Source organism: Canis lupus, chromosome 16 (genome assembly GCF_003254725.2).
Source record: "Canis lupus dingo isolate Sandy chromosome 16, ASM325472v2, whole genome shotgun sequence".
NCBI lineage: Eukaryota > Metazoa > Chordata > Mammalia > Carnivora > Canidae > Canis > Canis lupus.
The window spans coordinates 41852152-41876215 of record NC_064258.1 but is presented as its reverse complement, the minus strand read 5'-3'; the positions used below and the strand labels follow the sequence as shown (position 1 = coordinate 41876215).

The window sequence follows — 24064 nt, the reverse complement described above, 5'->3', positions numbered from 1 at the left end:
TACAGTGTGTTCTGGCATATTTAAAGAGAGCTAGAATAAAAATAGTTTTTCTTGTTGTTGTTGTTTTTCTGGGTCGCATTCTCATGCCACACTGACTCTTTTCACAACGTCAGGGACTCTGATGGGCTCCTCACCAGCCATTCCTCCCAATTCCCAACCTATGTTTTAGTGCATGTAGTATTTTTAAAAAATGCCCTCTAGTTCACCACATACCTTACTATTTTGCACTAACCAGTTTCATTCACTTGCATTATATGCCTGGACCCAGGAAATTGGGACCAAATCAGTGGGAGCTTCTGTGAGGTCAAGGAAGCTTCATGAATGTGCAGAGGGCCTTTTGCTCCCAAGCAATCCTGTAAGAGTGGAGCATGCATATTATTGCCATTTATATGCTATTTGTGGATTGAGATAAGCTCAGGACTTTCTTTACTGACCTATGCTATCACATAGATGTATACAAAAGGTAACTTATCCTGAGAATAAACGGAAACTTTTCAAATCTTAGAAAAATAACCAGGCAATATTTTAAATTTCTTTTTGTGTGAATAAAGGTAAAACACTTGATTTTATTTTTATTTAGTTAGTTTAAAGACAATTTGTAACTATAAAAGCACTTTAACACCTACTAGGATGGCTACTAAAAAAACCCAGAAAGTATTAGGTGTTAGCAAGGATATGGAGAAATTAGAATCCTCCTGCACTGTCAGTGGGAATGTAAAATGGTACAGCCACTAAGGAAAACAGTATAGCAATTCTTTAAAAAAAAAAAAAATAATAACCACATGATCCAGCAATTCCATTTCTGGGTCTATATTCAAGGAAATTGAAAATGGCAACTCAAAAAGATATTTACACATCCATGTTCATAGCAACATTATTCACAACAGCCAAAAGGTGGAAGCAATCTAAGCATCCTTTGGCAAATGAATCAACAAAACGTGGTCTAAACACACAATAGAATATTATTCAGCCTTAAGAAAAACAGGATATTCTGACAAATGCTACAACATGAATGAACCTTGAGAGCATTATGCTAAGTGAAATAAGCTGGTCACAAAAATACAAATACTGTTTGATGCCACTTATGTGAAGTCAAATCCACAGAATGATGATTATCTGGGATTAAAAGGAGAGGGGGGGAAAGTTGTTTAATGGGTATAGAGTTTAGTTTTAAAAAATGAAAAAGTTACAGAGATTGGTTTTACAACAAATGTGAATGAACACTACTGAATGTACACTTAAAAATGGTTCAGACAGTAAATTTTATGCCATTTGTATTTCAACATAATTTTTTTGAAGAAAAAAGACTTTAAGACTGTTGAGAAAGGCTATATATAGTTTACTCCAGATCAACTTGGGCTTCTTTTCTTTTTTAATTTGAGAGAGAGAGAGAGAGAGAGAGAGAGAGAGAGAGAGAAGCATGTGCAAATGGGGAGAAGGGGCAGAGAGGATAGAGAGAGAATCATAAGCAGACTCCCTGCTGAGTGTGGAGCCCAACGCAGGCTAATCTCACAACTGTGAGATCATGTCCTGAGCCAAAACCCAGAGTTGGATGTTCAACCAACTGAGCCACCCTGGCACTTTGGGTTCTATATTTTAATGATAGATATTGAAGTGTATGTCTCTAGGGCTTAGAAAAAAGCCATGTCATTTGTTACTCTGTTTTGGGTATAGAGATACTAGTAAGTTTGACCTAAAGTGTAAGTTCTAAAAGCTCAAAGAACATGTCCCTTTTTAAAATTGTGTCTATGTATAAGTACACAGAAAACTCTTGCACTTGGTGGGCATTTGTAACTACTGAGTGGCCATATGTCTTAAAGGGAAAAAATGAAATTATAAAGCTTAAAGTTTTCTTTGGGTCAATGAGCCAAACATTACATTTGCTTAAAAAATGCCAAAAAGGGACATCTGGGTGGCTCAGTGGTTGAGCATCTGCCTTCTGCTCAGGGCATGATCCCGGGGTCCTGGGATCGAGTCCCGCATTAGGCTACCTGCAGGTAGCCTGCTTCTCCCTCTGCCTATGTCTCTGCCTCTCTGTGTCTCTCATGAATATATGTACTGCCGAAGCGAGCACAGTCTCTCATGAATAAATAAAATCTAAGAAAGAAAGAAAGCCAAATACTGTGGTGCAATCGTTAGTTCCATATGTCCCAGTTTGTCAAGAGGTGGCCCTAGTATGGGTTTTAACTCTCTAAATTCTAGTTTTCAGGGCCTATGTTGTAAATGGGAAATTTTTTCAATGACAGGTTGCTATTTAGGCTTCATAAAACCCCCAATCTAATTACCTCGTAGCAGCAAATCCATGTAAGATGGTTGTTACCCTTGATAACGCTGATCTGAAATATGTTCTGCCAGTAGAGGTTTTTTAAATGTAATAGTTTTCAAAACATATACTGATTAAGGTTTTAGATCTTATTTGAAAACAAACCAAATTCACTGAATTCTATCCCTTGAATGATTTCTATAATAACAAAGGTAGTAAATGGTAATAACAAATGTAGTAACTGGTAATAAAAGGATTTCCAAAAGGAGTAACCATGTTACTCTAATTCAAGTCATAAACTAGCTCCATTTAAAAGTTAGTTGGAAAAGCAGTAACTAAAAGTGATGACTCACAGGCATACTTCTTGAGTAAACACATCAGCCTTTTTTTTTTTGAGTAACTACAAGGTGCTCTTCCACACAAGGTTAATGGTATTCTATAAATGGATGGAAATGCAGATTTTTCTTAAAAAGTTCACAGAATTACCCTCCCTATACTCACTGTTCATTTTTATGCTCTGGAAAGGTTGCCCATTATCCAAAAGTTAGCATTTAGAAAGAGGCTTGAGGGAAAGGGAGAAGAGGAAGAGAATGAGGAAGAGGAGGAAAAGCAGATGTTGTTTCCACACACACTAGCTCCCTAAAGCCTCTGCCAAGTGCATGTAACAATGTTCTTCAAGGCTGACCTTATCCAAAGGAGAAAATACAACTCAGATGCCAAGGAAAGCAGACAGTTAAGGATGACACCCAGAGCACGGTCTACAAAAGAGCTCAGCCTTGATGGCTAAGTCTCTGATGAGCACTAGGCTCAGGTTTAACAAGATAGTTTGCCCATTCACTTGCAACTAGAAGGAGAATAATTAAGGGAGGAGGAAGAGGAAGAGGAGGAGGAGGAGGGGGAGGGGGAGGGGGAGGGGGAGGGGGAGGATGGAGAAGAAAAGAAGACAGCGAATGAAGAGGAGGAGGAGAGAAGACAAAGGAGGAGGAAAGAGGAGGAGGGGAGAGGAAGAGGAAGAAGAGGACCAAGAGGAGGAAAAAGAAGAAAAGAGGACAAGAGGACTAAGAGGGGCGGGGGAGAGGCAAAAACCTGGAGTCTGCTTATAAATGCTTCCTTGATTACAAGCTGAATCATCTTAAGCAGCTATAGAGGCCACCTACATCCCAGCTACATATCAGAGTCTCTAACATCTGAGTGGTATCATACTTGATACGGTCAGAAAAGACATCAAGAAGTTCTTGGTAGGAAAACCTAGGGAATAATAAACAGGAACTATCTACTTGCTATTCTTCTTCTAGAGCGGGAAAGGAACTTAAGGGATGGATCTTCTGATGCTCTAAGCCCCTCTTTTCCTAAGCACTGAAATAGAGTTGGAAAAAAATTAGCATTTACTGGGAATTAAGAGAAAATGTGGTTTTTCCTACAGCTATAGATATTCTCAGCGTTTTATTGTTTTTAAACATGAAAACATTGTCATTTATCAGTTAGGAAATTTTGACTTTTCTGCAGATATGTCTGCACATATACAAGCTCCAGCTCACTCTTCCATTATATACACACACTTCTGAGGAGTGGCTAGGCATGATTCTGCTTGGAATGAAATGTATAGGTGCCTTCTGAGCCTAGAATCTCATGATTTATTAAAACTAGCAATGTGGTATTTTATGCTTTCAAAGATGTGGAAAATTCAATTTAGAAAATAACTGCAGCATAAGTTCTGTTGAAATGAATACTGGAGAAAAATTACTTGCTCTGCCTTAAAACACAATTCTACAGGGGCACCTGGATGGCTTAGTGGCTAAGCGTCTGCTTTCGGCTCAGGTTGTGATCCCAGGGTCCTGGGATGGAGTCCCACATCAGGCTCCCCACAGCCTATGTCTCTGGCTCTCTCTGTGTGTCTCATGAATAAATAAAATCTTAAAAAAAAAAAAATCCACGATTCTACAAACATCATTTTGTTGGTGGGGGAAAAAAAAAAGAATAAGGATTCTTGCATTCTTTTTACATCTTTTATTTCACTCAATAAAAATTACACTTGGTTCAAGAAGATGACACTTTTCTTCCACTTCTTAAAAACAGCCTGACTTCTGATTCATGCATACAAAGTTAGAAGTGAAATTATATGATTTAACTTTGCCAGTTTCCCTGGTCTAATAGGTAATGCATTAAAATTATGTGTGACGAAGTCAAGTTTTCAATTGAGCTTTCAATTACCATTGGCACCAAAAGGCTGGTGTCTGCACTCCTCACTCACCAATTCACCTCCGCAGCAGCCACATCATTCTGCCTGCCTCCCGTCACCATCACCTCCACCTTTTGATGTCACACAAGAGTTAAGCAAAAACCATGAACAGGCTGGTTGATTAACAGAGAGTCAAACATTAGCTGTCCTGAATAATTTCAAAATTGGGGGATTAGAGAAATGATAGAATCCTCAAGGCTTTAAGGTTTAAAATCCTTAAAAAAAAAAATGAAGTTACTACTATTCCAATGTAGTTCAATGAGATCAAAGTGCCTGGAGTTTTCAAGATGACCGGAGCAATTTATCAGTTTTGGAAGTAGTCGGGGCATGCAACATGCCTAGAGTTGGTATTGTGGTCAGAATAAAAAAAATACTTTAAATATTGTATAACTTTTAAAGTGGCAACGCTAGGTTTATCCTTTACATTTTTGTACTCTGTAGCAAAAGAGATCAGAATAATGTAAATATGCTATTCATTATTCAGAAGGTTCCTACAACCTATTTCAGTGAGATAAAATGCATCATCAACAGAAATTTTATGCAAAGTCTGCTCTTTGTTCGGTTCACTGAACTAAGTGCAAACCATCTGTTACCTATGATAATCAGAAAAAGCAAAATATCAAACAGCTTCTTTTTTAAAAAGATAGCACAACAACACTCCAAACAGAACTTACTTGCTTAAAAGCACCACTTAGGAGGTTTGAATGCTAATGACTTTAGATAGCTTAGATCCCATATTTTAAAGTCATTTTATTTTCAGGTTAAGATTACATTTTTCTTTTCTTTTTTTTTTTTTTTGTAAAAGCAAGCTATTAAAAAAAAAAAGTTGTTCACATTCTAAGAATGCCATTACATGAAAACATCTTATTCAAATGTTAATTTCCAAGAAATTTTAAAATCTAAAAGCTAAAGTTAAAATTGTACTTTGATTCTCATTTATAAAATTCCTACCACATAAGTGGTATGATTATGATTTGCTTTCACAGAAGCAGAATAGCCTGATATAAATCAGGGCTTTTGCTCCATCAAAATCTTGAAATCAGGTCTTCACTCAGCCTAGCTGTCTGACCTCAGAGAAGTTACACTTCTTAGGATCTCAATGTCTTCACCTATTAGAAGAAAAGTCTAAAATGTCTTTTCCAGGAGCTTACCCCCTTCTTTTTCAAACTTGTCTAGCACTATATTTGGCTGACATATACAAGTGCTAGGAGTCCGAAACCATCCACGGCCAGGGAGGATGGAGATGAACACTTCCAAAGCTTCACAAATTACCCACAAATTACAGTTTCCAATGCATTGTAAGGTTGGGATTTGGAATACAAACCCAGCTACCATAACAATATCTCATCTTTTTTCCAGTGGTAGGATCAAATTTCTGGGATACTGAGACTTATTTATGTATTATCATCTAATAAAAAAGTGATTTTGTTTTAAAGTGAAATTGTTTCAGGTGACTTTAAAACCAGTCCAAGATACGTTTTCAAAGTTCTAGTACTACAAATTTTATCAACACCCACTATTGCTTCTCAATAGCGACAAATGTGCTTTGTGCTCTTTTCTTGATGAATACAGAAGTATTCATCCCACTCCACCTACACAACCACTACACAACCTACACAACCACTATGTCACCAACGTAATGCATTTAAAGAGGGCAACAAAACATTACAAATCGTAAACACTTACAAAGCAAGTTTTGTGAAAGACAAGAATTTCAGTAGAGAAATCCACTCTAAAATTCTTGACTTTGCTTCACTGTTACTCATTAGGTACAATATTAAGCTTCTGCATGGCTTTTTAGTTACTCTTTAGTTCTGCATGACCTCTTTAGCCCCATTAAACTGTAAATTTATTAACTTCCAGAACTTTCTATAAGAAAATCCACATCAGACTGACATTGAGCCATAAGGTTGGATTTCAGGTGTCTCTCCAAGGATGCTCTGATCTTAGATAAGAAGAAAGGGCGTGGACTATTCTCCTCCATTATTCTTTTCCTTCCCATTTATATATATATTTACAACTGTTCAATTAAAGTGATCTCAGCTCAGTTTAGAATCAAATTTATTTCCTGGCCCATAGATGGGCATAGAAATCTGTGAATCTGAGAACTTGGAAGAAAAAAAGATGGTGATGCTGGAGATAAGTGAAGTCCAAAGTGCCCCTCTGAGGGCAGGCAACTGCTTTCACCATTGCACAAATGAGAATGGTCATCATTGTTTTTACTGTCATAGCTTTTAACTGGAGCTTCCCAGGGCCACACTTACCTCTGAGCCTTTTCTCAGCTTCTCCATGGAGGCCAAGAGCAGCCTTAAATCAGCAAGAAGAAAGGATGTATGACCCAAGAAGGCCCCATCCTGCCCCAAAACATTCTTTCCTAAGGTACTTCTCCCAGGAGTTGAAATGGCTTCTGAATCACAGGGTCCTAAAGCCCCAGGTATGAATTCAGGGCAGCTTAAACTGCCAGATACATTACACAGAATTACTGGGGCATTTGTATTTTTCATGTATATGTGAGATTCGTCTTCCTTCCATGAAAATATATAAAAAAATATATATAAACAGAATCAAGATGGACAGAAGGAGGGGCTTCTTCTCTATCAAAAAACCGTAATTACCATTCATTCAAATACCGCTGATCCAAATTATATGAAGCCTGTCATGAAACCTTTCATTAGAAAAGACTAAGTCAATGCAATCTTTCCTTTTCAACTTGAATCACTTTACTTCTCCCATTTGATTCACTTGTCCAATCTTTTAAGAGTTGGACAGTTAAATTTCAGAGACTGCTCAAACAGCAAGGACCTCAAGTTGTGAATATTAATATGACTCTACTATGATTACATTAATATGATTCCCCTACCTTCCCCTCTAAAAATGGTCATGTAAATCTGTAATCTAGTTTGAGGGGCCAAAGAGGAGAGGATTTGGTAGAGAAGTAACTCTGAATACCATCAAATTTCATAGAGATTAAACTGTGATTCACTGGAGCCATCTCATTCATGAGGTACATCCACACAGCACAGAGTGGGTGCTCAATTTTTACTCCAAGCTGAAACTCATTGAAACACTCAGCAGTGCCACCTGTTTTAGGTGATGAACAAAGTGAACTCTCAGTATGTTTTGGACTTGAATGACGTTTCTTATTCTTCTGCCAACTCCTTCAGATAAGTTTAGGTCAATGCAAATGTCAAACCTGAGAACTGAAATAGCAATCTCATTTTGCTTGTTTAGAAACAGTCAATTCAGCTTCGTTTTCTTGCACACACTGCCCTGGAAAAAAGAATTAAGAGTCCTAACATGGCCAAGACACTCCAGAGTCTTGAGCCTTCAAGATGGAGTGTCAAAGCTCACCCCTGGATCTAAGTCTCGCAGAAATGTCTCCTAAACAATTGCTCAAATAACAATACAATTAAAGAAACTTCTTAAAACTTGCTGTTGGATTCAAACACAAACGTAAAATTGTGTTAACATGGTCATTAAAAGCATATAAAAAGTCTACACAGACTAGCCTGAATTTATTGGACATAGATTTTCCACATCTAAGTTGACACAAACTATCAGTGAGTTTTCCTTTAGATTTGTATGCAGTTGCAAACATCTTTGCAGACTATGAGCCCATGCAAAAATGGTAAGCATCCTTTGCTTCAAGAGACCAGGAACATTATGGAAGTGAACATAAAGTGAATTTCAGGAGAAAAAAAAAAGTCACTCTAAAGAAAGCTGCTTTTCTGAATGAAAGAGGAAAATTTCATTCAATACAAACATTCTCTACTTGAAGGAAAAACACAAGACATTTATAAAGACTTTTATTTGCTTATTTATTTAGGAGAAATTTATTTAAAGTTTTATTTATTCATTTTGTATTTTAAAATAAAAATAAAATGAATATCCACTCACCATCCAACCGAAAAACTTAGAGATAACATTAATGGTCATAAATGAGCCAATCAGTAGCGGCATGACAATAGAGTGCTACAAATGAATATGGAATTCTGAGTACCTACGGTCTAGTAAACAAAAACCTTGTGAAGTGATTTTTACTAAGTAGAAATAGAAAGATTTGTCTAGTACACTAAAGATGTAAATTAATTACCCGTCCTTCCCCCCCACCCCAACCCCCCTCAGGAACAATGATCAGGTGTTTTGTTTGTTTGTTTAACAGTATATTCACAAGAACCTGGAAACCTGGAAGGCACTCCATGGCACTCAGCCCCATGTCTTCATGGAGCCCTATCACGTGCCACCCAAGAATTACGTCTGACAGCAACTGAAGACTGTGGTCAATATAGTTTTAGTTGTACAATCTCTTTTAAAACATTTTTTTGCTTCTACTAGGTCAACAGTAGGACACTAAACTAAATGTGCTTTCTTCTAACAAAATATCTCTTCCCTCTCTAATGTGGGATAGTATCTCTTCAGCTATCAGCACTTTTTCTCCGGTTCTTGTCCATTCCAAGCTGAAAGCAAAGATCAGAGCTATCACTAGACTGGAGACAGGGACTGCCTTCCCTATCTTCAGTGGGTGTTCTGTGCAAGAAGCAATAATGGGAGGATGGATGAAGACCTCTTATGACCTTTCCATTCTTTTCTTTTTTTTTTTTTATTTATGATAGTCACACACAGAGAGAGAGAGAGGCAGAGACACAGGCAGAGGGAGAAGCAGGCTCCATGCACCGGGAGCCTGACGTGGGATTCGATCCCGGGACTCCAGGATCATGCCCTGGGCCAAAGGCAGGCACCAAACTGCTGCGCCACCCAGGGATCCCTGACCTTTCCATTCTTGACAAGGCCCTTTATGGGTTTTAAACTCATTAAGTTTGCATAAATGTGTCATGCTTGCCTAATGTAACAACTCAACTGTTAGAGTGAGAAATTAAAATAATCTCATGTTCTTAATTTGATTGCACTTTTGGAATGGCTTTATTTTTCAAGATTTCCCTCTAAACTATAATCTCCTAATGTGTTTTAACTTTTCTTCTAAGACCCGTCAGGGTAGTTTGAATTTGCAGTTAAACATAATCTTCTAGAGGTCCAGGGTAATAAATGATACACAATTTTGCCAAAATCACAGTATAAGTCTTATTGCCCTCCCAAATGCATATTTTGGTGAATAACTGCTCAGCCAGAACTCAAGTTCAAGTGACTCAAGTTTTACCAAAGAGCACCTAGAAGGAGAAAGAAGACTGACTGGCTTTAACAGCAATAACAGTGATGGTAATGATGATAATACCTAAAATGATTGGGCATTTAGTCTATGTCGGAAACCAAACATGTACTTTTATTAGAAAGTAAAGTTTAGAATAGATTGTTATCCTCTTGTCCTGAAACTTTCAGCTGTCTGTGTCACTCATATGGTAGCTTTATCATTCTGTTTCCATTGTATGTTTACTTGTTACCTTCTTCACTGGGTGGTCAATGCCCAGAAAACAGGGACTAAGTTATTCTTTGCTTCTCTATGGACTCCAGATCTGGGCAGTAAATATATACAACACATAATCATACAAAATGGATTAACTAACTGTTGTTCCTGGAAGACTCCAAATAGAGTATCTCATAGGATATTCTTAGAATCAAAGTTATAAAGTTGTATTTCCTATTCCAAGGCAATCCTAATGTAGCAAAACAATAACTTGGATGCACACACAACTGCTGAATATTAACAATTCTGCATATGAGTTGTGGTAAATTTTGCATATTAATTTCACAAAAATAAAATCCAGTTGTTTCTACTAAATGCATACCTTCTTTTGGAAGCCAGACAGCATGAATGGGGAGAGGGAGGGAATACAACCCACATGCTTTGGGAAAATACACTCTGCATATGATACAGAGAGGACTTCCCACTCCCACCACTCAAAGATATTTCAAGTTCTAGAGATTGTAGTGTGATTTTTAAAAGTAGAAATTGAGTTGGATTCTGAAAATCTGCCTCAAGTTCATATTGAGTGTAAAAAAACCATGGCTGAACATGCAGACACCCTATTTTTTCCCTTAAGGTTCAATATACAGTCATTTAATTCCACTATTACTTACACTACTCTCTCATATTCCGCTAGTGACTATCATCATTTACGAATATGACAGCTAGATACCCAGAGCCAAGGCAAAAAAAGACTCTAACCAACCAATCTTTATTTCTAATGATTAAAGTACCAACTCCTATAACATTTTTCGGTCCACATAGAAGTTAAAAAAAAAAAAAAAAAAAAAAAAGAAGAAGCTTTAAGGTGTACTTTCTTTCTTGATTTTTTGAAGAGACAATCATTTCTTTTTAAGTAGAACAGATCCACATATCTTAAAATCTGAAGTAAAAAAAAAAAATAGGGGAGGAGCAAAAGTAGAAGTATAAAGTGAAAGCCTCTTAATTACAGTATCATTCGACATCCCCAGTGATGTGAAGTTCCACCCACCATGATCAGTAGGCTCACTAGGAAGTAGGCTGTGACAGCATGAACAGGATTGTATTACATATAATTGTATAAAGACTTAGGGAGGCTTCCTGAAGCCAGATTGGGTTAAGAAAAGAAAAGAATTTTCCCCAGAACTGTGGGAAAAACTAGCAAGAATTAACAAGGGACATAAAAATTCTTTGCTGTATATTGTTCACAAAATATTCCAAAAATGAATACAACATAGGGCTTTTTTTTTTTTTTTTTACACTCCTGGAAGAAATGTTAAGGAATGTACTTCTATCATCTGCCTTACTACCAAGTCCCAGATTGGCTCATGTTCTGAAGAACGTTAGTAATGCGTAACACCAGAAATTAGTATGGATTTTATTTTTTATTTTATTTTTTGAAGGGGGATGGAGAGAGGCATAAAATCAAATGTATGACATCTTTAGAATGAAATCATCAAATAGGACATGGTAGCCTGATAATTCCATTTTGGATGTGAGACACCTAATATTTTCAAGAACTTATGTCCATACACACCCAGAAAAATAGAACCACAGATTTCCCTGTGCAGAAAGATCCAAAGTAAAAGTCTAAATAGGAACAGAGAGATGTGACCCACATATTTAAAACCAGTCTTTTAAGTAAAAACCACTTCAACTCAAATCTTAAAGTCAATACTAATGGTACTTACCAATGAGAAGGTTAACTCATGGCAGAAGAGGCCATTCCCACAAACATTTAAAGTTTAAGAGTCAATAAGCACACAAAAAAAACCCCAATAGAACACTGCATGCTTCCACAGATTAATATATGTTTATTAAGTTAGACAAGAAAAATTGATAAAAAAGGAAAAATTAATAGATAAATCATGCTTTGACTATTTTAACTGAGCTACTGAGAACCTGGTCGTCTACTTAGAGTCTAGTGGAAACGAACCCCCAGTTGTTGGTTTGTTTTTATCAACAGCATCTACATTATTTCCACAGCCACAGATAACACTTCTAAAACAGCCAAAAAGGTAAGTGAAATACATAAGAAGAATTATGACAATTTTATTACTACCAGTAAAACAAAAATGCCAAGCACAAGTGCTTTTGACGATAGACTAGGAAGCACCAGCTTCTCCATGTATTAAAGAGTGTGTTCCTCACTCGCTTTCTGGTGTAGATGATACTCAAGTCATCTGCTTACAAGTATTGTAACTTTATATAAAATTACAACAAAAAACCTACTTGTAAATCCATCAATGAAGGGTTTCCCAAATGTAAAACTAATTGAAGAATCCTTTCAAAATTGGAGCGACACATTACTTTTGGTGGTCCGGTGACTGCTACAGAGTAGGAATCCAACAATTTTCAAGGAGGGATTATACATTCAAAGATGTACATAACACCTTCTCTCAAATTATTGAAATCAGTTAGCATTCACTCAACAATAAGACATACAAGCATGTGCCACGTGCAGACACTGCATTAGGCAACAGAATGAAAAGTTACTAAAACAAAAGACAATGAAAAGAACGATTTCATGAAGTTTTTTTTTTTTTTAATCAAGGCTTTATCGGTGTGGCTTTCTATACTCAGATTAAAGGTATAGAAATAAGTTAAGCACACAGATTTTCCAAATCATTTAGACGAGCTGTATCACATAAGTGATATCCTACTGTTAACTGAGTTTTTCAGTATTCAGTTGGATGATAAAACTTCCAAATGAGGCACACAGTACTAAACATGTGACTATTTAGAAAGATATTCAACTGAAAATTCTGCTTTTGTCTTAAATGTATGATATTCCCTTAAGTGGTCTACAAGAAGCCAGTCCTTTAAATCCATGTGTTGGGATGCCTGGGTAGCTGAGTTGGTTAGCCGTCTGCCTTCGGCTCAGGTCATGATCCTAGGGTCCTGGGATCAAGCCCCATGTCGGGCTTCCTGCTCAGTAGGGAACCTGCTTTTCCCTCTCTTCCTCGCTCAGGCACTTTGTTGCTCTATCTCTCTCAAATAAATAAATCTTTAAAAAAATATCAATGTGTTCATATAATGTTTGGGGAAATAATAAAACAAATAGCAACATAGGGTGTTTCCAAACCTCTGTTCTGAAAGTTGGTCACGAAGGACATCAAAAGAAAACCAGCAGATGGCCCTGAACACTTAAAAAAAATACTTACATAGGTATACAGATGGGGATATACGGAGTGGCAAGCAAATAAAACAGAAGGGAAGACAGAAACTAAGCTAAACAAAGTAGTCACCAAAGGAAAACTATGGGAGAAGGCCCTTTGTAAAAGTGGGCTCTTCTGAAAGAGCAGAAACAGCCAGAGATGAGGATCCAGGTCTGGCCGGAAGAGCCAAGAGAAGCGAGGAGAACTTCAGCAAGGAGGCGTGGGAAGACAACAAAAGGTGAGCCATGCAGAACGGAGATCAGGCCCTCCCACTCTGCAAAGGGGAGTAGTTTTGTAGTGGAAAGCAAGAACTTGAAAAGTCTTCAGTTGCATATGCACAAAACCCAAAAATATATGAGAAGATGAAAAACTCCAGAGTATTCCCAGATTTTTCAAACTCCAACAGCTACCTTATCTCCCCTCCCAGCCTCTAATTCTCTTTTACAGACTCTCTTTTACAGTGATAATGATTAGAGACTCTGGAATCAAAAGGGCTTTGCAGAGGACGTGCTAAAGAGGCCAAGGATTCTGCAAACTGAATCCCAGGAGATAACCAGGCAGCATTTTACTCCGGTCTCTCCAAGGCTGAGGCACACCCTTAAAGATTGTAATGCCTTAAGGTAAATGTCATTCCCCAATCGGGAACAATATGGAAACCGAGTGAGAGCAAGAGAGAAAACAGAAAAAAAAAAAAAAAAATCATAAATAATGTGGCCTCCCAGCATTAACCCAGAGTAACCAACTAGGAACTTTTGAGTAATGGAACAAATAAAAAATGCATATGTTCTTCTGCACTAAAACGTCATTTCATATTAGGCTTTAGTGCAACTAAAAGAAAAAAAAAAGGATTTGATTTACAAAGGGAAAAAGCAGCTGTAAGAAAGTATACACTTAAACTATTCTTATCCCGTACATCCCTTAGAAAAAGAGCACAAACATAATTGTTTGCAATTTCCTGGAGAGATCATTATTAATGCTTAGAGGGAAAAGAGGTGACTGAAGTTTTTAAGGACTTGCCAAGCCAAGGGTGCAGAAGTATCAAGTCAGAGGCCATATACCCACTAACCCGATATGCCAGCAGCACCCCTCCCTTCAACATTCTGAGAGCTCTAAATAAACCCTCATTAAAAGTATGATTGTTTCTGCACATGCGACTCGATTAAACCTTATTACCAGCCCTAAGGGTCAACGAAACGCCTCCGGAGGCAGTTCTGCATAAACGCATGAAAAGTCTGAATAGGTTGAACGTTTTTAACTCCTAAGCAACCCAAGCAACTGTTTGCACTGATAAAGACGTGCAGGACTTCCCGTGAGCGTATTTGTAAGCATCTTTAAGATGACCATCCCTGAGGACGTTACTCCACGGACTGGGGGGGACACGCGTAAAGACATGCTGGAGAGTTCCGCGGAGGAATGGATCACTCTGCGGCGACGGGCTTGGCGATTGCCTAAGCCTCGGGGACGGCATTTCGAGTTCGAGGCTGACGACCGCACGACATAGGCTTTAGAGAGCACAGCCCGCCCCCGACGGGTTCGCAGCTCAGCCCTCTCCTTGCAAGTAGCTCAAGCACGCACGCAGCACGTTTTACCTGTCCTTCCAGTCCCGCTCAGGTCTGGGACGCGAAAGGCTCCCGCAGCTCCACGCGCCTTTCTATGTTTACACGTATTTATTCATGAGAGAGAGACACAGAGGGAGGGAGGGAGGGAGGGAGGGAGGCAGAGCCACGGGCGGGGGAGCAGCAGGCTCCACGCAGGGAGCGCGACGCGGGACTCGATCCCGGGCCTCCAGGATCACCCCGGGCTGCAGGCGGCGCCACACGGCTGAGCCACCCGGGCTGCCCGCCTTTCCAAGTGTAAACCGAGAGTCTCCGGGCCCCTCGGGGTGCAGGGCGGGCGGGGGGGGCGCGCGGCTGCACGGGGCTGGCGGGGGCGAGGCGCCGCAGCCCCCCCGGCCCCCCCCCCGCGGCCCCCGCGGCCCCCGCGCCCGGGCCGCCCCTCCGCGCGGCCGCACACTCGGCAACTTACTGGGGCGGTGGTGGGCGAGCGGCTGGAGCGAGCCGGGGGCTCCGGGAGGCCGAGCGAGCTGCGGCCGCCTCGCTGGTCGGCGCGGAGAGGAGCGCCCGGGCCGCCGCGCTGCCGAAGGCGGGCTGGGCACGTGGGCGCCCCTGTGTGTAGCCGCGCCGGGGGCGGGGCGGGGCGGGGCGGGGCGAGGCGAGGCGGGGCGAGGCGGGGCGCTGCCTCCGGGCCGCCGGCCGCGCGGGCCCGTCCTCCCGGGAGGCGGCGTCGGCGGCCGCGCGCGCCGCGGGGCGGGTCTGCGGCCTGGAGCGCGGGCCTCGGCGGTGCCCCCCGCCCCCCCCCCCGGGTCGCTCCAGGCGCAGCCCCTCCCAGGGCGGGGGTCGTCCCCGCGACCCTTGTCACATCCTCCTAAGAATTCGTTAAGAAGCAGAACGACGACGTGCCACGCACCGATATGGTCACCGGGAGCCCAGAGTCCGCTTCGCCCGGTGGCGCCACCCCGCCAATACAGACCGTGGAAGTTCATTAAAAAAAATGTGCAGTTGCTATTCTGAAAATTCCAGGAGTGTGACTAGGTTGTCATGACTATTTTAGGGTGGGCGATAAGAAAAATGACATCTGCTATTTTCCAAAAAAGCCAGAGCAGAAGTTGCGCAATCACGGTTCCTCATCCTGCGCTATTGTCTGTTTTAGGAGCCTCCGATAAGGTTGAAGGCACAACGTGAAACCCTCGGTAATTTTAATCCGAAAAGAGGCAAAGCGTTGGCCTGAATGGAACAGTGAGTGTGTCTTATTATTTTCCTTTGATAGAAAGATCTGCCTTATTTTGTTGAATATTATGCTAAACATCAAAGGATTCAGTTATTTTATTTTATTCATTTATTTTTTTTAGGACTCAGTTTAAAGGAGAAAAAAAAAGGTTATGCTAGATGTCTTCTTATTCATCTACTAGTAATACTATTAGCTTTGGCAAAGCGCCAGATTCATATTGAAGCTTTCCACGTACACTTTTATGTGTGGCATTCTAAATCATGCCTAACTTCTTTAAGACCTGTGTTCCCAACAGAATCTGATTAAAGATTTGGGACTTCAAAAACTCTTACATGCACACGATCTCAGTGACTATTTCCAGAATCCAGCTACCTCCTTGAAGCCATCAGTGGGCTTCTTGGAAGAACTAGAAGTCTAGTAGCATGGCCAACTGTAAGGATATTTATTATCTCTTCTAGTAAATGTCCTAAGTAAGAGAGGTTTTTTTTTAAATCAATATAAAATTAGCTTTACAATATAAAACAGATTACTTATACAACTAATCATTAATGATATAGAGGAAAGTGATACATGTTGATACTGACACCAATTTTACTCCGTCCCATAAGGGTTAGAAGGCATTTGCATCAAGGGGTGAAGGAGATTCAAGATGTTAAGAGACTTTGTCTAATTTCTAAGGATGAGGCATCTGATATAAAATTCTCCACCTGGTTTTCTTAGGAAATTACAGGTTGCTATTTTAAATACAAGAAATTATTTCCCCATATATTTTTATCTAAACACCCTCAAGGGACAGTCTGTGATGAGGTTGCACCACAGTGATTTGAGATAAACTAATCTATCTGACATTTAGAAACTGCCAATTTAGTCAGAATACCAATCTTTGAGTTTATCTGGTAATCTGACTATCTGATGTTGGTGCTTCCTGAAACAAGAACACATTGTGTGCATGTGTGTAAATAATAAAAGCTATTTCATCTCTAAGCAAAAATGAGCAAGTCCTTTCTAATAAGCACAATGTTTGATAGCTATCTTGATGCACTAGAGTCTTTGACTTATGTATTCTTTTTCCTTTTTGAAGTTATTGATTAACTGTGAATCCCACGTCTCATTTTTGGGTTGTTTCTCAGCTTTTAGAATGTATTTAGACGTAGAAAGAATGGCATGTGTATGGATCTATCGTGAGTCTTTAAGATGGACTAGGAGAACCAAGGAAATGCCATAGGTAGAAACAAAACACTTGAAACGGATTAAGCTACTTTGACTCTATCTTCATCTTCATTTCCATATGCACTGTTCTGTTCCTACTACTCAGAATGGAATTTGCATCCTCTTCCCAGTTGAGTCACATTTTCACCCACCTCGTTCTACCTCACCGTGTCTGATGTACTACACTTTTCACTTGCATCTGTCAAGCTTCCTCCTTTGGGAGGGAACAGAAAATCCAACTTAGTCATTTTTCAGTAGCAGGAATGATCTAGGTGGTTGTGTCCCAAAGATTTCAGAAACATTTGTGCATCTGAACTGCTACGTTTTATGAAATTGCAGGGAATTTCAAGGGACTTTTGGAGCTGAATAAATTACACACCCTTTACTCCTACACTTGCCAAATACAACCCAAAGTAAATCTCACCTCGCACAAATAAGGGAATTACTTTAACTACCTAGACCGGAGTTGATTCCTATTAGTTCTAATTTGACTCCATTATCCTGAAGCTATTTCAGCGAAGACAAAGCTAAAAACCTCCATTTTTTTTTTCCTTCTAAATCTTTGGATACTGGGTACTGTGTTACAGTTGAATTGGCTCGAAAGAGAAAAAAGATTGGATCGGAGTTCAGGCCACTAAAGTTTCGAGGGCTTTTAGGCAACTCTTATTCTCCACTGCCTTTTCAAAAACGTGCAAAAAATTAAAGGCAACGTTCCACTGGACACATTCCATATTTGCCCATCCCTAAAGATAAGCAATAAAATATTGAAAAAAATGGTTGGAAAAAGAACAATAAATCCTTAAAATGACAAGTCATACTTTAAATTTGTATTTTTTCTTCTTGTCTTTAAACTAAGACCAAAGCATGGTTTCGCAATGGTTTCTCAGTCCTGCGCTGCTCTCCCTATGAATTCCCTGCGTCCTGTCACTTGGCTTGTTTCTGGGGTTTCTTTACATTGGCCATTAATCAAGAATCACCCAGAGCTCCACCCGCTCTGTGCTGCTCTGTTTCCTTCTGCCAGGATTCCTGCTGGGACTGTATCTGCTGGAAAAAGTCAGCTTTCTCAATCCAAACATCTTTGGTCGGCCTGTTGGTCTAAGGATTGAAAACCAGGGGTTTGGAAGAGAGTTCAGCTAATGTAAATCCTCTTTTTTTTTTTTTTCCCTTCAGCTTTAACAAAGATTCTCATTGCTTTAGAGATGGCTTCCAAAGCATGTTGAATAGACTTTTCTCAAATTCTCTCCTGCTTGCTGTCCCTTTCTGCTTTGAAATTGTCTCCCCCACACCCTTGACTTCTGTGATCTCCTCCTTTTCTTCTTGGCATCTTCAGCACTTTTTGTCCTGCTTGCTAATTATGGAACTCTTAAGATTAAATTTTTAAATTTTTTTTTCATTCTTATCCCTATCTGCCTTCACAATCTTAGGATTGTAAGGCTCAACCAACTTAATGGCATTGATCCCAAAAGCTACTTTGCCAGACCTCATCTTTCATCCTTGCTTCAAACTATGCCTCTGGTGAGATGAACTTGCCAGCACCTGAAATTACATGGTTGAAAACAAATCCCTCTCTTTCTTAGACTTGTTTCTCTCTCTCTCTCTCTCTTTCTCTCTCTCTCACTCTCCCTCTCTCTGTCTGTCTCTTTCTCTCTTTCCCTCTCTCTGACTTCCATCTCACTATTCTTTTGGGATTCCAGGCTTATTACCTTTAATTCTTGTTTACTTCTTCTCCATCATTCACAACGTTCTGCTATTCCCCCATTTATTTTCTATCATGGGAGTCATCCTTTCTCTTGATTTCTATGAATTCATAGCCTTAATCTCTATTCTTACTATGTTAAGACATGCTATTGCAGCCTTCTAGTCTTCTAAAAAGTTTCTTATTGATGGAAAAATCAAACTAAACTCCTTCTATCTTGTAAGTCTCCATCAACTGCTTCAGTAAATTTCTGCAAATTATCATTCAGACCTGTGCTATCCAATAGGGTGGACACTAACCTTGCCACAGGTGGGTCTTGAGCACTTGATTTCTGACTAGACCAAATTGAGATGTGCTGGAGAGTAAAATAACATACCGAATTTCAAAGACTTAGTACAATCAAAATCATGTGAAAATGATAGTTTTTTCATGTTGATTACATGTTGAAATAATGTTTGGGAATTCAGTGGGCTAAGTAATATATATTACTAGAATGATTTTCTCCTGTTTCTTTTGACTTCTTTTCAATGTGACTCTAGAAAATTTCAAATGACAAATGTGGCTCATCTTATGTTTCTGTTGGACGGTGTTGTGTTAGACAATCAACAAGCCAATTCTGGGCTAGACACTGCAACAAGCCAGAGGCAATTTTTAAAAAGGAAAGATTAATCCAGACAGCTCACTCCTTACAACCTGGTTGATGAGACAAGACATCGAGAGCCATTGATTGACACAACCAGAAGGTAAACAGCGAATAACAGAAGATTCCCCGGTGGGAGCTTAACAGAGAGAAGTGGTCTGAGATACCTTTTCTGAAGCAGTGAAATCTCAAAAGATGGTTGCAGGATAAATAGTGTTTCTTTTCTGTAGCTATAGAAGTAAGAGAACAGCATTCTGGAATAGAAGAGAAGGAGAGCACTGAGTGGGCCTGGGGTAAAATGTGTAGACCAACGTGTCTAGAATGAGCATTGTACCCTGAAAGGGACTCAGGTCTACACAATCTCCTGTATGTTGATATGCTCAATCATCTCTAGAATGACTTCCTGCCTGCTCTTCATGAATTTCTCTCCTTTCTTCCAGATTTCTCCATACTCAAGACCTGAAGCTACAAAATAAAGGTATATGCATGTGTTGACAGCCAGATGTTCACTCTGCTTCTGACCAGGCTTCCAGAAAGTATACTTCAATGTATGCTTTTGGACAATGGTACAGCATGGTGTTTCACTTTCTCCTCAACCAGGTAATCCTTTGAATGGAGAGTCCAAGTCATGTAAAGAACAGAACTCTGTTTATTTAATTTGCCACCTACATAGGTTGAGTAACCATTTTCATTTGCCTGGGGACTGTCCCAGTTTCAGCACTAAAAGTCCTGTGCCTTAGGAAACCCTTCAGTTCCAGGGAAACAGAGATGGCTGCTCCACCTCACTTACTCTGCCATATTCTGGACTCTGACTTTGTTTCTCATTTCTAGCTACTGGCCTCCTGCTAATGTGCTTTCTCTGGTCACAGCAGTGCTGACTTCACAACATTTTTTCTTGGCTTTGGTTTTGTGATTTCCGGGGGAAGATTGAGGGGTGGGTCACAATTCTTCGTATTAAATTCACCTTCCCTTTTAAAAACACATCACTGCATACTGTAAGGAGGAAAGGTGTTATGCACTCAATCAAAAAGGGAGAACTTTTCGTGTTCCAAAAAGTAGGAACCCAGAAGTCCTAGTCCAAGTAGATTTATCTCATCACTGGAACCTAGTCATCTGTCACTTCCCTGTCCTCCTGGGATCACTCCTGGTTCTTTTGAAGCCATACTTCTCTAGTAAGTCCTATTCTTGTTCTCAAGGGCTGTTAGCTAAGGGGAAGCATCAAAATGATGTAAAAATTCCTAGATCAGAAATTCAGAGAAGTAGGTTCAATTGCAAGTTTTGGCAGCAAAAGGGTATGTAACCCTTTTGGAGGTTAAGAAGGCTCCAAGTCCCAAAGAAGTGAAGCCCAAATGAGGAAGGTGGATTTGAGTTTTTAAGGTACTGAACTGAAATGAAACCTTTCAGATCATTTCACCCATGTCACAGATTCATAAAACTAGCTATATTAGAATCACCTACCCCAGAGTTCTAGCATCAGTCTGAAAAACTGATTCCAATTTCCACTTAACAACAACTTCTTGCACAGGGCTGTGAATTCCAAGTTGCAAAACTTGGGTCTCAAAATATTTGTGTGGAAAATGTTACTGTCTAGCACCTTCCAAGGCTCCTCGGTAGCCTTGTCAAAAGATTAAATTCTTTGAGATCAAACAACAAAAAGTAAATGAACCTCTGGTGGTAGAGAGCACAAAGGAAAATGGACAGTTGATTCCTGGCAAAGCATGACTTTCATGCCTTTAACCATTTGGCTTAGATTCACAAGATCCATACCTTCAAAAGCTCCATGAGTTGGTAATGTGTCCTAAGACCTCAGGGGTTGCATGCCTCAGAGAAGATATTTAAAAAGTTCCGACCTGTTTTACTTTTATATTTGGATTGGCATGAACTTATGCCTCTCAGCTAATTAAATAGTCTTCCCCTCCCACCCTTTTCTGTCCTAGACAGGTAGGCAGAGTCTGTTTTAATGATGAGCAGTCTGGTCCACCGCACTTCTTCATAACAAGTCAATGCGGGCTTACTCAGGCAGGGGGAGAACACCTGGCATTCTTCCTTAATTATATAGAAGGGTCAGAACTGCTGGCTCTCATGTGGTTTATCCCCTAATCTCGGCTATCACATCAGACCACACTGTCCAGGGCAACTGTGCATTTTCTCCAGCTTAACAGGAAACCTGCCCTTTTATGATTTTGCACGGAGCTGGAGGGAGAACTCTTATAGCCAGGCTAAAACTGAGTAGGATCCTGGCCTAATCTGGAAGGCACTCCAGTTCTGTTTAGGTTAATTTTGAACCTTTCCAAAATTTAATTCTGTGGAAAAGATCATGAAATAAAAAGATACAATTGCATACAAATGTACAATAAAAAGCACAAATTAATGCTGCTGGTTGCTGACTTAACACATGATTTTGAACAAAAAGTTCTCAATTGCATTTTTTGTTTCTTTTTTCTGTGCAGTGGGGATAATAACACTTTAACTTCTTCAAAAGATTATGAGGAGACACACAGGGGAGGGGAATTACTGTGAACAAGTTAAATCACTGAGGTTTTATTCTTTTTTTAAAAAAAATATTTTATTTATTTGAGAGAAGAGCAAGATAGAAAAAGAGAGCATGAGGAGAAGGAGGGGCAGAAGGAGAAGGAGAAGCAGACTCCCCACTGAGCAGGGAACCTCACTGGCAGCTAGATCCCAGGACCTTGAAATCATGACCTGAGCATAAGGCAGATGCTTAACTGACTAAGCCATCCAGGTGCCCCAAATTTTGCACCAGCCATCCAGGTGCCCCAAATCTTGCACGAGTTCATACCCCATTTAGTTTAAACTTTGGACCCAGACACAATTTAAAGTTAAAAATCTAACTCTTAATTCTCAGGTTATATGTGTAAATCATGCAATGTAACATTATCTTCAGCATTACGCTGAAACAAATAAAATAGGGTTTTAAAAACTGACCCTTCAAACTAGATTGATCTAAGTAAGTCCTTTAACAATAGTTCTATCTTTGATACCATCCTCCATTGTCAGCAGTAGTAACTGCCACAGTGTGACCTGTGACCCATGGATTGGCCAAAAGGACTTCAGCATGCTGGTCATGCTTCTTCCTCTTTTTCTTTCTTTCTTTCTTTCTTTCTTTCTTTCTTTCTTTCTTTCTTTCTTTCTTTCTTTCTTTCTTTTTCTTTCTTTCTTTCTTTCTTTCTTTCTTTCTTTCTTTCTTTTTTTAATTGAAGTATGACTGACAGACAACATTATATTAGTTTCAGGTGTATAATATAATAATTCAACAATTGTCTATATTGCAAAATGATCACCACAGTAAGTCTAGTTACCATCCATAACCACCCAAAGTTACAAATTTTTTCTCTTGTGATGGGACCTTTCAAGACTTACCTTCTTAGCATCATTCAGGTTTACAATACAGTATTATTGACTTTTCACCATCTGTACATTATATCCTCATGACTGATTTATTTTACAACTGTTAGTTTGTATCTCTTGATTCCTCCCTACTTCCCCTTTCTCCTGAGCCTGTGTAGACCTTCTTTGTAGTCGTACAGTTTTAGAGAAGCTTAGTGCAAAAAGTAGCTAGCAGAAGAAAAACAGGGGAGGAGGAAAACCTTGAAATGACAATATTTTTTTTTTTTTTTAAAATTTGTTTATTCTTGAGAGACACACAGAGAGAGGCAGAGACATCGGCAGAGGGAGAAGCAGGCTCCCTGCAGGGAGCCCCATGCAGGACTCCAAACCAGGACCCCGGGATTGGGATCGCTACCAGAGCCAAAGGCAGATGCTCAACCACTGACCCACCACGTGCTCCGAAATGACATTTTAATTTTAAACTCTCAAGCATGTCACAGCCTCTGCAGGTATGTGATAATTTTTCAAAGTATACAAAAATATGTATTTTGTTAATAAAGGTATCTAAGTATGGCTCTCAAAAAACTCTACTGGGCCCCCAGTTCAATTGCAGAGGCTGCAATCTCAGCCTTCCAGTGAGGCCAGGCAGCTAACACCAAAATGTGAATCCAGATGGGCATCAGACCATAATGAGGTGGGGGAGGGAAGCTGTGGAACTAAGAAAGCACTCAAATACAAAAGTTTAAAAACACTGAGCCAGATGGTGATACACAAATAGGCTGAATCATACCTTAAGGCTGCAAATTTTCAACATCTGCTCTAAGGTTTACTTATATAATCAAGGAGTCAATCGAAATCATTTATCAAAATTATTTTTTAAACCCCATTCACTACAGGCTTAGTGGATATTTAATTTTCTGTAACATTCTAGTATGGTACTCGCTTGAAGGTACTCTGTATTTGTTTAAAAATCAACAAATAAAAGTTCAGTATAAATTTCTTTCAAAAAGTTACATAATATTTCCCATGAGAAACTCCACTTGCTTCTGTGGGAAACTATACAATGGAGTTTATTAGCAGTAAGATTGTGCATGATCATCAGAATAGCAAAGCGATCTTTTTTACCTGAGTGCATATTCTAATCTGCCTGTATGAATTATGTGAGTAAAATCTTTGAAGTATTGTTGAGGAAGTAACTTGGGTAAATTGAACTTGACAGAGCCCCTTTATCTAGTTCCAATGTGATTATATTTTGAGGCACATATAGAATCATCAAGAATCCTGGTTTAAAATATGATTCAATGAGTACATTCCAGCATTAGATAA

The 24064-nt window shown here is 39.6% G+C and overlaps 2 protein-coding genes across 8 annotated transcripts in view; one reads left to right on the top strand and one right to left on the bottom strand.

Moving 5' to 3' along the window:
* The window catches only part of SLC7A2 (solute carrier family 7 member 2), a 68165-nt gene extending 52944 nt beyond the window's left edge, over positions 1–15221 (bottom strand). For 2 of the 3 annotated variants that reach the window (XM_025470014.3, XM_025470135.3), the window contains exon 1: positions 15084–15221. The gene's annotated coding sequence lies outside the window, so the exon portion shown is untranslated. Of the gene's footprint in view, positions 1–14647; positions 14666–15083 lie in introns of those variants that run through there. The other variant, XM_025470081.3, reaches the window with a different exon arrangement.
* A 293-nt stretch (positions 15222–15514) lies between these two features.
* The window catches only part of MTMR7 (myotubularin related protein 7), a 172189-nt gene continuing 163639 nt past the window's right edge, over positions 15515–24064 (top strand). Inside the window, exons 1-4 of one of the 5 annotated variants that reach the window (XM_049095075.1) lie at positions 15516–15853; positions 19290–19493; positions 19831–19990; positions 23059–23247. In XM_049095075.1, coding sequence (XP_048951032.1) covers positions 23230–23247 — 18 coding nt within the window. In that variant the 5' untranslated portion in view covers positions 15516–15853; positions 19290–19493; positions 19831–19990; positions 23059–23229. Of the gene's footprint in view, positions 15854–18173; positions 18193–19289; positions 19494–19830; positions 19991–23048; positions 23248–24064 lie in introns of those variants that run through there. The other 4 variants (XM_049095074.1, XM_025470417.3, XM_025470346.3 and 1 more) reach the window with 4 other exon arrangements.